Source organism: Polypterus senegalus, chromosome 11 (genome assembly GCF_016835505.1).
Source record: "Polypterus senegalus isolate Bchr_013 chromosome 11, ASM1683550v1, whole genome shotgun sequence".
Lineage (NCBI taxonomy): Eukaryota > Metazoa > Chordata > Cladistia > Polypteriformes > Polypteridae > Polypterus > Polypterus senegalus.
The window spans coordinates 14,849,971-14,864,166 of record NC_053164.1 but is presented as its reverse complement, the minus strand read 5'-3'; the positions used below and the strand labels follow the sequence as shown (position 1 = coordinate 14,864,166).

The 14,196-nt window shown below is 36.2% G+C and overlaps 1 protein-coding gene across 2 annotated transcripts in view; it reads left to right on the top strand.

The window, feature by feature from the left end:
* Positions 1-14,196, top strand: part of ppp1r37 (protein phosphatase 1, regulatory subunit 37) — a 178,950-nt gene that overhangs the window by 72,235 nt on the left and 92,519 nt on the right. For both annotated transcript variants that reach the window (XM_039768064.1, XM_039768063.1), the window contains exon 2: positions 7,883-7,980. In XM_039768064.1, the coding sequence (XP_039623998.1) occupies positions 7,883-7,980 (98 nt within the window). The remainder of the gene's footprint in view (positions 1-7,882; positions 7,981-14,196) is intronic.

Sequence of the window (14,196 nt, the reverse complement as noted above, 5' to 3'; positions counted from 1 at the left end):
TGTACTAACTTATTTTGATGGTATGACGCCACTGTCGGCCGCCATATTGAACTTTCCAACGTCACTAATTTTCCAACTTCCCGTGTAGGTAGAAGGCTGACCCCATCTTCACGAAATTTGGTATGTGGCTTCCCTGCGTTAACCAAAACCGATGTACGTACATATTTCGGTGTTATGACGCCACTGTCGGCCGCCATATTGAATTTTCCAATGTCACTAATTCTCCAACATCCCGTGTAGGTAGAAGGCTGAAATTTGGCAGGCTCATCCTTACAGCTTACTTACAAAAGTTAAGCAGGTTTCATTTCGAAATTCTACGCGTAACGGTCATAACAGTCAACAACGTTTGCCATGTTGAACTTTCTTATTCATGGCCCCATCTTCACGAAATTTGGTAGGCGCTTCCCTGCTTAACTGAAACCAATGTACGTACTTATTTCGGTGGTATGACGCCACTGTCAGCCACCATATTGAACTTTCCAACGTCACTAATTCTCCAACTTCCCATGTAGGTAAGAAGGCTGAAATTTGGTACTTATTTTGGTGGTATGATGCCACTGTTGGCCGCCATATTGAAGTTTTCAACGGTCTTTGTTACTTGATAGATAGATAATGTATTAATCCCAAGGGGAAATTCACATAATCCAGCAGCAGTATACTGATACAAAGAAACAACATTAAATTAAATAGTAATAAAAATGAAAAAGAAGTGAAAAAAATAAAAAAGCAGACAATAATTTTGAGTAATGTTAGCATTTACTACCCCGGGTGGAATTGAAGAGTTGCATAGTGTGGGGGAGGAACGATGTACGTACATATATACGTTCATAGCCTGCAGCTCGGTCACCGTGTGAGGCAGCGCTGGGTCCCCCATCCCAATGCCTCCCACGTTGTTGGCTGCCTGCCTATATAAGGCCGTCCGTCGCTCCAGTCTCTACATTCCCTTCCTTGCATTGCCACGGGATTCACGTCTCCCTGCTGATAACTACAGCCTTTTCATTTAATCCACGGCTTCTCCGCTGTTTTATTGTTCATTTATTACATTTATAGTTATTGTGTAGGTATTTTAGACTTACTTTACATTGTTCAGGTACCCATTTCCTTTATCATTCCAACCGTACCCCCATTAACATGTCTATCGAGGTGATCACCATCGATCAAAGAACTGTCACTTACTGAGTGGTTTCCATTCCCGGAGATGGCACCTGCCTTTTCCATTCTCTTTGTTACATATTGCACGGCCATATCAGGCTCACTCTTGATTTCCGGAGGAACATTGTGTCTTATGTATTGAATGACTGGGACAGGTTCAAGGTGTGGACTGATGATGGTACAGGAGATAATTATACTACACAGGAGCACTAGAAGAGTGAAATGCTTAAGCCCTTCACCTATGGTTCTGCATGTGAGTTGATGGCTGCCGCTGAATTGTTCAGTTGTCGCTTTCAAGTGTACCGAAATGGCCAAATATTTTACACCTTTCGACAACCGGCAATGCCTCTTAAATATCTTAGATTGGCAGGTGACGATTTCAGTAATGGACACTTTGACGTTTATGAATGTTTAAACTCTCAAAAGCTGGATGTGAATTTATCGATGAAACCGGTTGTATACTTACAACGCTTGACAAACGCCGAATGTCTCTTCAACACAAGTCCTACAAATACTGTCGTAATTGAAACAAACCATGAAACTCAAACCGATTATGACAGCAGTAATCCAAGCTGTGAGATTTGAAACAAGATTACTGTTCACATGGCCAACTGTACATTGTATGCTCAGGAGTAAGCTCAGCGCACAGCTTGGTCATATTACAACCGCAGGGCCGAACTCACAATGTGGTATACAAAGAGATCCTTAACAAATAATTATTGGTATATTTTCCCTCAGTTTAAAAAGGTTTATTTTTTTTCTTAATAAAACTTTTAAGGCAGTACTTTTAGCTGCTTTGCTGTGGAGTATTTTGCTAGTGTATATATATATATATATATATATATATATATATATATATATATATATATATATATATATATAGTGACGTTGGAAAAGTTTCAATATTCCTACCAAATTTCAGTGAAGATGGGGCATAAATAAGAAAGTTCAACATGCATGACGCTGTGCACCATTATCGACCGCTATGACCGTTCCATGTAGATTTTCGAAATGAAACCTGCCCAAATTTTGTAAGTAATCTGTAAGGAATGACTGACTGACTCATCACTAATTCTCCAATTTCCCGTGTAGGTAGAAGGCTGAAATTTGGCAGGATCATTCCTTACAGCTTACTTACAAAGTTGGGCAGGCATATATATATATATATATATATATATATATATATATATATATATATATATATATGCCAGCAACACTCATGACAATGACAAAACAATTACATTGTCAATCATGTTACGTTATTATTAAAATGTTTCCTTTTCTTTTCATTACTTCTTTAACACACTACTTCTCTGCTGCAAAGCTCGGGTTTTCTGCTAGTGTATATATATAGATATATATATATATATATATTTACTCTCCTAAAGGATTATTAGGAACACCTGTTCAATTTCTCATTAATGCAATTATCTAATCAACCAATCACATGGCAGTTGCTTCAATGCATTTAGGGGTGTGGTCCTGGTCAAGACAATCTCCTGAACTCCAAACTGAATGTCAGAATGGGATAGAAAGGTGATTTAAGCAATTTTGAGCGCGGCATGGTTGTTGGTGCCAGACAGGCCGGTCTGAGTATTTCACAATCTGCTCAGTTACTGGGATTTTCACGCACAACCATTTCTAGGGTTTACAAAGAATGGTGTGAAAAGGGAAAAACATCCAGTATGCGGCATTCCTGTATGCTTGAAAATGCCTTGTTGATGCTAGATGTCAGAGGAGAATGGGCCGACTGATTCAAGCTGATAGAAGAGCAACTTTGACTGAAATAACCACTTGTTACAACCGAGGTATGCAGCAAAGCATTTGTGAAGCCACAACACGCACAACCTTGAGGCGGATGGGCTACAACAGCAGAAGACCCCACCAGGTACCAGTCATCTCAACTACAAATAGGAAAAAGAGGCTACAATTTGCACAAGCTCACCAAAATTGGACAGTTGAAGACTGGAAAAATGTTGCCTGGTCTGATGAGTCTCGATTTCTGTTGAGACATTCAAATGGTAGAGTCAGAATTTGGCATAAACAGAATGAGAACATGGATCCATCATGCCTTGTTACCACTGTGCAGGCTGGTGGTGGTGGTTTAATGGTGTGGGGATGTTTTCTTGGCACACTTTAGGCCCCTTAGTGCCAATTGGGCATCGCTTAAATGCCACGGACTACCTGAGCATTGTTTCTGACCATGTCCATCCCTTCATGACCACCATGTACCCATCCTCTGATGGCTACTTCCAGCAGGATAATGCACCATGTCACAAAGCTCGAATCATTTCAAATTGGTTTCTTGAACATGACAATGAGTTCACTGTACTAAAATGGCCCCACAGTCACCAGATCTCAACCCAATAGAGCATCTTTGGGATGTGGTGGAACGGAGCTTCGTGCCCTGGATGTGCATCCCACAAATCTCCATCAACTGCAAGATGCTATCCTATCAATATGGGCCAACATTTCTAAAGAATGCTATATATATATATATATATATATATATATATATATATATATATATATATATATATATATATATATATATATATATATATATATATATATATATATATATATATATATATATATATATATATTTATATATATATATATATATATATATATATATATATATATATATATATATATATATATATATATATATATATATATATATATATATATATATATATATATATATATATATATATATATATATATATATATATATATATATATATATATATATTTATATATATATATATATATATATATATATATATATATATATATATATATATATATATATATATATATATATATATATATATATATATATAGAGAGAGAGAGAGAGGGCTGGCAATCAATTAAAAAAAATTAAGTAATTTAGTGCATAAATGTATATAATTGTGATTATTTGCATCTAACATTTAAAGTATGTAATTATAAAATTAATACTTAAATCATGAAGTAAATATACACTGAATCACAAATTTCAATGTAGAATCAACACAAAGGTATTAAAAGAAAGATAGCATTGTTTAAACTTAACTACACAATGACCTTAAACCTGAACTTTTAACAAAATTGTATTTGAGCAAGTACAACCTGATTTTGAATACCTTCTTAAAAGACAAGTTGAAAGGAAGGTAGTAAGAAAATGAGGCCAATGTATTAATTTTGAAATTGGCATAGCTTATGAGACTCAATCATTTCAAAGTAAAAATTAAGCAATTCCAATGACTGTTGACTTTGACTGCACTGCTGAAGACTGAATTAATTGAAAGAATTAGCATCTCTTAAATAGGCATACATTTAAAACTTTTATTAAAACTCCATAAATACTGTCCTCATTTCGGTTCATAAATACTATCCTCACCATCAGCGACTTGATTATTATACCCTACACAAGTGTTTTTCAACTGGTACCATTGGAAATAATAGTGAAGTCCCCCTGGGTCTTGACCTGAGAGAGGCACACTCCTCAGCTGGTCGAGACCTATCTGAGGAGGATGGGACTTCCTGGATAAGCTAACATAAAAGCAGTTCTGTGATCGTCATTTTGTAGACAGTTTAGCACGTGTATAGATTTGATGCTTTTTTGGTTGGTATAATCATACCCTGGGAATTTATGGGTTACAATAAGAGTGTCACCACAGAGAAACCTTTGGAAAACCCTGCTTTACCTATACCTTTGCTCCTGGCATGCTAAAAAGATCTCCGTAGCTGCTGTTTCACTTAAAAACTGATACTGTCCCTTAGTTGGATAGTTTTGTTACGTTCTTTGCATAAATTTGCAAAGATACTTCAGAGTTGAATCATGGGCTGGGATAATCATTACGCTTCTATTTTGTCATTATATTAGGGCAGTCAGCCCTGTAACCTAGCTGACAGACTGGCGCATTCAATACAGAGGTACTAAAGACTTATTTTGTTTTAATGCCTGTAAAAAATAACTTATGACATTGATTCAGTCATCTTTCAGAAATATAAAATGAAAAAAAAAGAGAGGTCATAATTTTTGCATTTACAACTTTTCTGTATTGCAACTCCCTACACCCCTGCAGCTATGTCAGTATGTATAAATCAAGAAAATGAACACCAGTGCTACATACTGGCATGAGTTGTATCATTGTGAACAGCGCAATACAAAATGTTAAACCTTTAAAAGACATAAAATTTTTAAAAGTAGTATATTAATACAATACTGGATGTGTATGTAATTCTTTTGGTACACTCTTAACTTATTTGTATTATTGTTTTGTAATGTAAAAAAAAACATGAAAATGCCGCCTGGTGCGTTTGCCTCGTTGTCAGCCCTGGATGCAACAATATTTTTTAAAATGTTAAAAAGAGGCCAATCGCTTAAAAATTAATATGTTAACTTTCTAACAAATGTATTTATTTTGTTGGCTGTGTGTCCTTGTGGCTAAGGATTATATTTTAAACCAGAAAGCTGGCAGTTCATTACTTTGTCCCACTTCAATATTCAATCCAACGTGGAGTTTGCATGTTCTCTCCGTGTCTGCGTGGGTTTCCTCCGGGAGTTCCGGTTTCCTCCCACAGTCCAAAGACATGTAGGTTAGGTGCATTGGTGATCCTAAATTGTTCCTAGTGTGTGCTTGGTGTGTGTGTGTGTGTGTGTGTGTGTGTGTGTGTGTGTGTGTGTGTGTGTGTGCCCTGCAGTGGGCTGGCTCCCTGCCTGGGGTTTGTTCCTGCCTTGCGCCCTGTGCTGGCTGGGATTGGTTCCAACAGCCCCCCATGACCCTGTGATAGGGTATAGCGGGTTGGATAATGACTGACTGACTGACTGACTGACTTTACTTTACTACCCTATACGTAGGGTATAGATGGGGATAAAAGTGTGGTATGAGTGAGCAGAGAGAATAAAGCAGTGTTAGCAAGGAATATAGCTTAGTAAGCAAATAATTATGTTTTACGGTTACAGTAACATGATAACATATGCCCTTCATGTTTTCATTCTAGTGGACATGCAAGTGCTTCAGAAAAATGAAAAAATCACAAATATCAAGGTAATAGTTGTAACCTATGCTGGTTTAAGAAGTTGATGTATGCCCAGAAAGCCAAGTTATGTATTTACTCCTATTTTTGTACCCATATTGTGCAACTGTACCGTTTAGTTTCTGATACAAACAAACTCACATTGAGTGTCAGTTTAGTGTGTCTGAGTTGGGTACCTGTAATGAAGACTCCTTCTTGACCTTGGCTGGTCCTGCCTTGCTCTTAATGCTGATAGAATAGAGTCTGACCTCCCAGTAGCAACCTGGCTTTTTACACCAAGTGAAATTTATAGTTCTAAGTGGCAAATAATCTCCCAATTCCATTTCCTTACAATTTCCACTTTGAGAATTCCTTCATGGTTCCAAGTTGCCATTTTTATTTTCTCCTTCACTTGGGCGAGTATCTTTCATGATGACAGTGCCTTTCCACAGAGTGTATGCACTTGGTTACCCAGTGGTTTGACTATAGCAGGGGTGGGCAAAGTCATTCCTGGAGGGCCGCAGTTGCTGCAGGTTTTTGTTCCAACCCAGTTACTTAATCAGAAGCACTTATTACTCAATTAACACTTCTCCATTTTAGTTGTCTCGCTCATTAAGATTTTGAACCCTTATTGCCTATTTTAGTCTTAAACAGCTGTATTCTTGGTTTTTAATTGCTCCTTATTAGCAGTAAGAAACTGGCATTTCTCCATTTAACTTGTTTCCATTTACACCTGTGTGTATTTAATGTGCACTATTTGGTTTAATTAAATACTTAGAATGAAAGTGAGGAGAAAAAAGTAAGGGGTTGAGAATTACTCCTCAATTTTTGACTTCAAATAATTTGGACAATATCCTTAAAAAGGAAAAAAAATCTAGAATATGAGAATGACCTGACATGGCAGATTTAAAGCATTAACAAGTCATGAAATTAAATTATTGGCAAGGATCATTTTCTAATTAAGCAACTGGGTTGGAACAAAAACCTGCAGCCACTGTGGCCCTCCAGGACTGACTTTGCCCACCCCTGGCCTAGAGTAACAGCAAACATATTCTTTTGCCATCCCCTTTCACTAAATGCATATTTAATTGGTGAAATGCTTGTGGAAGACTTGGAATGACTCTGCGCAGTATCCCTCCAGGTGAATTCTAGTTATGCCATGCATCATGGCTGCTCATGTGCATATGGTTGTGCCCCAGTTTGTTACTAAATGATGTTTTATTGTAATTTCGGCCACTGCGTGACTCTTGAAGTGTATGTCCTTTAGTAAACACAGTATACAATTGAATTAAGGCAGTTAGTCATGTTTTGTGGGGAGGTGCTTTTCCGGAGTTTCTATCAAAACCAAACATTAAGATACAGCAGATGTCCTATGAAATGATGCGTAGGTCACGTATAACTTGTAAGGCAACACATGAATCTTAATGTAATTTTCTAAATGAAATTTTCATTCCATTCTCAACTTAAAGTTTAATTTTATTATATTGATGTTTTCTTATTTTCAGACTCATTGTCTAAAATGACATTTTCAAAAACATGCAATTTCTGCAGAGTATTATTTACAAAGCATAACTCCTAGATGAATAGATCTGTTGTCTCAGAGTAGAGTGCTTTGTTTTCATGTTGACTTTGATTCATCTGGAGTGTTTTTACTGTCATATTCCTACAATTGGTTGTGCAGCTTTGAAATGTTTAAATTGTTTTTGTTTTTCCACCCAGCTCAAAATGTGACTGTGGATGAGATTGTCACCGCTTACAAAAATGCCTGTCAGAAACTAAATTGCAAGCCTATTCCAAAGCTACTGAAACAAATCCAGGTAGGTAGGCATGATTGAAGCTATACTGTACCAAACAATTTTATTAATAATATAGAATTCAGATGCAGCTCATTGTTTTAAATAATTTATATAAATATTCTCGATTGTTCATTTTTTAAAATTACTACAGTGCAGGTAATGAAAATTTCAGTTTTCTACTGGGGTTGGTTTTGATGGAATACCACGGTTTCCCTGCATTGGATTGAAAACATTTAATTTTGTTGCCACTGTAGATGAAAATGGGTTAGAGTGTTGGTCAAAGTCAAACATAATAAATTAAATATCATGTTTCAGACTGAGTCTTTGTGTCTTGTGTTTGGCATTATTCAGAGTTATTTGTGAAAGCATACAAAGCAGTACAAAATGTTTAAAATGGGATCCAAGTAAAACATTTAATAAAACAGAAAACAAATTGTAATAAAACGTTTAAGATTATGTGTATGAAAAATTAATGTTTTTAGATGGGCCATGCAGTTTCAGATTTATATGATTTCAATTCACTTTTTCAGAAAAAGATTTTAATAAAATAAAAGAATTCTGTGTCCATACTGAAACTTATTGTATTTTTTTTTTTTGGACTGTACTCCTATGTCCATGAAGTTAATCTAATTCCCAAGGTGTACACTCTCAGGTAGCTCTATAACGTATAGGATAAATGACAATCTAGCTGCTGTTTAGCCACCTTTTATTTTGGGTTTCTCTTTCCATACCCATGTGAGTTAATAATCCTGTAGAAGCAGCTTGGCCACATTGCGTCTGTTGTGAACTCTTCCAACAAAGGACTGGCTGTACTCAGTCCATCTCGTTTTTTTCTTCACCTCTTTGCTAACCCACAAACTGTCACAATAATAAATAATAGCTTTTTTCATAATAAGACATGTACATAGTTACCAAGAGTGATTTACAGATATGCCTTTGTAATATTTTTTTTTCCACTGATCACAGTTAACAGTTTTATCTCAATATGGGTTTAGGTTAAACAGAGATCTATTAAAAAAATGCACAGTTGTGACTATTGCAAACTTAACTATCACATTTTTTGCTTGTTCAAAGAAATCTTGTCTTTGCTTTTCTGATAGTATTTAAAATTGCTGTGACCTTGGTAAAAAAGAATGTCATTTCAGCAAAGAAATGAAATATTATTGTCAATCACACATTATTCACAGTAAATAACTCTCATTAAAAGACTACGTCAAAGAATTAGAGGCTATTTTATTCTGACAAAGCCAAAGCTTTCTGTTCTTCAGGTTCATGGATGAAGTACTGCATTATTTTTAAAAAGTATATTGCTGTTTTTTTGATTAGAGATTTTTATAGAGTTCATTAGTTCTTTTTTGACTTGATAATAACTGAGTAAAATGGAACACCAGTGCTTTTAGTAAAGCTGAGAAGTGTGAATTTTATTTGCATGCTGTAAAAGTGAATTTTTGCATTGCTAGATTATGCCGACATGTCAGCATTCATGACAGAAGGAAATGTTCAGGATAAAATTACTCAGCCATCACGAAAGTTATTGATTAAATTGAGATTTGCAGCACTATAATCCAAGGAGATGAATATCTGTAATTTCAAACTAGGCAGTATTTTATCTGCAGCAGAATTACTAACACTAAACCCAATTTTCCAAATACACTTACATTATCCATTTAAGGCTAAAGTCATGTTGCCTTTAATGACAGTTAGAGCAAATCCAAATTTTCATCCTCAGTATGTAAGCACATTTCTTAAAAACGTATTTGTGGAAGTGTACGTATGGTGTAGGTAAAAAAAAAAATAATACAGGTTCATATTATTTAGTAGGTTTTTATCCTACATATAGCAAGAAGTAAAGCTGAAATATCCACACAGGGCCATGCAAGTCATTCACACTTCACATTAGAAATGTCTGTGAATATTTTTTAAGTTATTGTATAAATAAATTGAAAAGGTTGTTGAACATTTTTTTGTTTTGGAGCAGATATGCAAATAAGTAGCTTTTGATGATGTTTACTGTATAATAATAAAATTATAAATTTAAAGAAATGCATAAAAAATATGATCAGGTAATGTACTATCGTAAGGTATGACATTTGGATTTAGTTTCTTTTAAATCTTTTCTTGTTGTGGGTCAGTTCGTATGTTGACAGTCCAGGTTGATCCACTGTTCATGTAATATCCTTTTTATCCTCGCTTGAAGTATATAATATGTGTAAAACCAAGCTTTGATGTATGATTTTGTTACTTATGCTTTTCTTAGTTTTGTAGGATCAGTATTGTCAGGTGTACAGAGTACAATGAAATTCTTACTAGCATGTGCTAATTAACATTTGAACAGTTATTTATTTATTGATTGATTGATTGATTGATTGATTGATTGATTGTTTGGGGTGGCATGGTGAAGCAGTACATAAGTGCTGCTACCACATGGATCTAGCAATGTGGGTTCAAGTCTCGACCCAAAGTCTGCTTTATGATGTGTTCATTTTGTGGTATTTTGCTAATAAGGTATTTTTACACATTTGCTGTGACTATTTCACTTTAATACAATCCTGTGTCATGGTACAGTCCTCAGTTAACAAATGAAAATGGGTGTTAGTGGTAAAAGCATTAAACTTGAAACCACAAGGTTTTTGGGTCTGTTCCTGACTCTCAGCAAGTTACTTCATTTTTCAGTTTAGTTTATAATAACAACAACAACAAAAATACAAATAATAATAGGGCACCCTGGTGGTGAAGTGGTAGTGCTGCTGCCTAGCATTAAAGACCGAAATTTGGGTCTCTGGCCCTCTCTGTGTGGAGTTTTCATATTTTTCTCGTGCCTGGGTGGGTTTCCTCAGGATGCTCTTTTTTGCTCCCACTGTCCAAAGACTTTCAGCTTAGGTGAACTTATGGTGCCAAATTGGCCCAAATGTGTATGTGATTTCACCCTGAAGATGGACTGGAGCACTGTCTGGGTTTTTTCCTGCCTTGCAACTTATGCTAGCTGGAATAGTCTCCAGATCCGTAAACGCAACACCATGACCCTGGTTTCAGTTAAGTGGGTTAGAAAATGACATGACATAATAATAAAAATAATAAAGTAAACAATTATAATATGAGTCCATTCTTACAAAATATATTTGGTTGGTGTTTACTGTAGCAAGTGCCATATTGCCACTGACAGACTGAGAAGATCGTTCCTCCCCCACACTATGTGACTCTTCATTTCCACCCGGGGGAGTAAACGCTAACACTACACAAGATTATAGACTGTTATACCTGCCTCACATTCTCCACCTTGCACTTTTTAACTTGCATTGCTGTTTTTTTAAATTGGTCTAATTAATATTGTGTTTATTAGTATGCTGCTCTCGGAGTATGTGAATTTTCCCTTGGGGATTAATAAAGTATCTCTCTCTATCTATCTACCTATCTACCTATCTATCTATCTATCTATCTATCTATCTATCTATCTATCTATCTATCTATCTATCTATCTATCTATCTATCTATCTATCTATCTATCTATCTATCTATCTATCTATCTATCTATCTATCTATCTATCTATCTATCCATCCTATCTAATCAATCAACACGTGTGTTTATGTTCCGGGATTCTTGAATAAAATGTCAGAGTGGTGGCAGCTTTATGACAAACTGTATAAGGTGTGTGTGTGCGCACTCTGCGGTGGGTTGGCGCCCTGCCTAGGGTTTGTTTCCTGCCTTGCGCCCTGTGTTGGCTGGCATTGGCTCCAGCAGACCCCCGTGACCCTGTAGATAGGATATATCGGGTTGGATAATGGATGGATGTTTAAACTGTATCGTTGGCTTTGTAGTAAAGAGAACAAAACAGGACATCTTAGCTTCAATGTGTATATTAATTTATTTTTTAATTTGTGCAGATGTTAACTCTTTGTCAAATGCAGTTTCATTCTTAAGTTAGTGGAAATAATTGTCTGATTGTCAGTATGTCTTGGTACATCAGAAATTATTTGTTATGACCTACTAACTTACAAAAGACAATGTCAGCTCAGCTTTTTAACTTTTTAACAGACTAGCTACTTAATTTCTTTTTAAATTCTTTTTTTATAAATAGCTTTTTTTTATTATAGTGCAAGTTTATTTTGTATTATGCAATTTTTGTTGATTTGTTTAAATATGTTTATTTTTCTCTGTATTAGTATGTTAAGTATAAATAGTTTTTTCACATCATTCCAGTTTTATTTTGCTAACTGTTGACAACAGAATAAGAATTAATTTCAATAATCTTTCTCCTTCTTTCTTTAAAAGTTTTGAAATGGCTTTCTCATTAACACTCTTATTCTTGAGCTTAGTTTGCAGTAACAATATAGGTTGGCTGTACAAGTGTCATGTATAATCCAACAACCCTTGAAGATTGTTTTGCTAGTCATAACAAATACATTACTCCTGCTGCTCCAGCCTGCTTTCATGACCTACTTACTTCTCATATATCTACACGTTCAGTCAGATTTGGGGCATTCCACCTTCTAGCCGTCTCCCCAATTAAATTTATATACAGTGGGCAACTGTGCATTAGTTCATTTGAAGTCTTGAATTTTTGTTAGGGCATCTGCCACTCCGACAGCTTTTAAGTAGAATGGGAATATTTAATTTTGCTTACTTTATTACATGGCTTTATTAAAATGGATCTTCAATTGAATTACAAAGCAATAGTTTACAGTGGTGCCTTGTACTTTGAATGATACTAACTTTGAACGTTCCAGAGTTAGAACGCAAAATTCGAGAGATATTTGACCAAGAGTTCAAAGAAAATTTTCTCATTCAAACTGAGCATGTAGTGAAAAAATGCAGCAACAGATGGCGCTTACACAGCAAGCGTAAACATCATCTGTTGTCGCTGTGAAAGCATCTCTTGCATTATGCTTGTGAGTTTTCAGTGCTTTTTTCACTTTATTTTTGGTGTGTCTGGTTGTATACAGTGCATCCGTAAAGTAGTCACAGCGCATCACGTTTTCCACATTTTGTTATGTTACAGCCTTATTCTAAAATGGATTAAATTCATTTTTTCCTCAGAATTCTACACACAACACCCATAATGACAACATGAAAAAAGTTTACTTGAGGTTTTTGCAAATTTATTAAAAATAAAAAAATTGAGAAAGCACATGTACATAAGTATTCACACAGCCTTTGCCATGAAGCTCCAAATTGAGCTCAGATGCCTCCTGTTTCCCCTGATCATCCTTGAGATGTTTCTGCAGCTTAATTGGAGTCCACCTGCGGTAAATTCAGTTGATTGGACATGATTTGGAAAGGCACACACCTGTCTATAGAAGGTCCCACAGTTGACAGTTCATGTCAGAGCACAAACCAAGCATGAAGTCAAAGGAATTGTCTGTAGACCTCCGAGACAGGATTGTCTTGAGGCACAAATCTGGGGAAGGTTACAGAAAAATTTCTGCTGCTTTGAAGTTCCCAATGAGCACAGTGGCTTCCATCATCTGTAAGTGGAAGAAGTTCGAAACCACCAGGACTCTTCCTAGAGCTGGCCGGCCATCTGAACTGAGCGATCGGAGGAGAAGGGCCTTAGTCAGGGAGGTGACCAAGAACCTGATGGTCACTCTGTCAGAGCTTCAGAGGTCTTCTGTGGAGAGAGGAGAACCTTCCAGAAGGACAACCATCTCTGCAGCAATCCACCAATCAGGCCTGTATGGTAGAGTGGCCAGACGGAAGCATGATGCTCCAACATTGATGGACTGAAAGCCAGAAGTCTATGTGACCATCATCATCAAGTCCTTCCATGAGAACCCTAAATACAAAGAGGACTGTTTCACTTATGTTAGGTAGATTGCCCAGAGGGGACTGGGTGGTCTCATGGTCAGGAATCCCTACAGATTTTTTTTTTTTTCTCCAGCCGTCTGGAGTTTTTCTTTTTTCTGTCCACCCTGGCCATTGGACCTTACTTATTCTATGTTAATTAATGTTGACTTATTTTTATTTTTTTACTGTGTCTTCTATTTTTCTATTCTCCATTTTGTAAAGCACTTTGAGCTACATTTTTTTTTGTATGAAAATGTGCTATATAAATAAATGTTGTTGTTGTTGGTGTTGGCTGCCCACCTGGAGTTTGCCAAAAGGCACCTGAAGGACTCTCCGACCATGAGAAACAAAATTCTCTGGTCTGATGAGACAAAGATTGAACTCTTTGGTGTGAATGCCAGGCATCACGTTTGGAGGAAACCAGGCACCGCTAATCACCAGGCCAATACCATCCC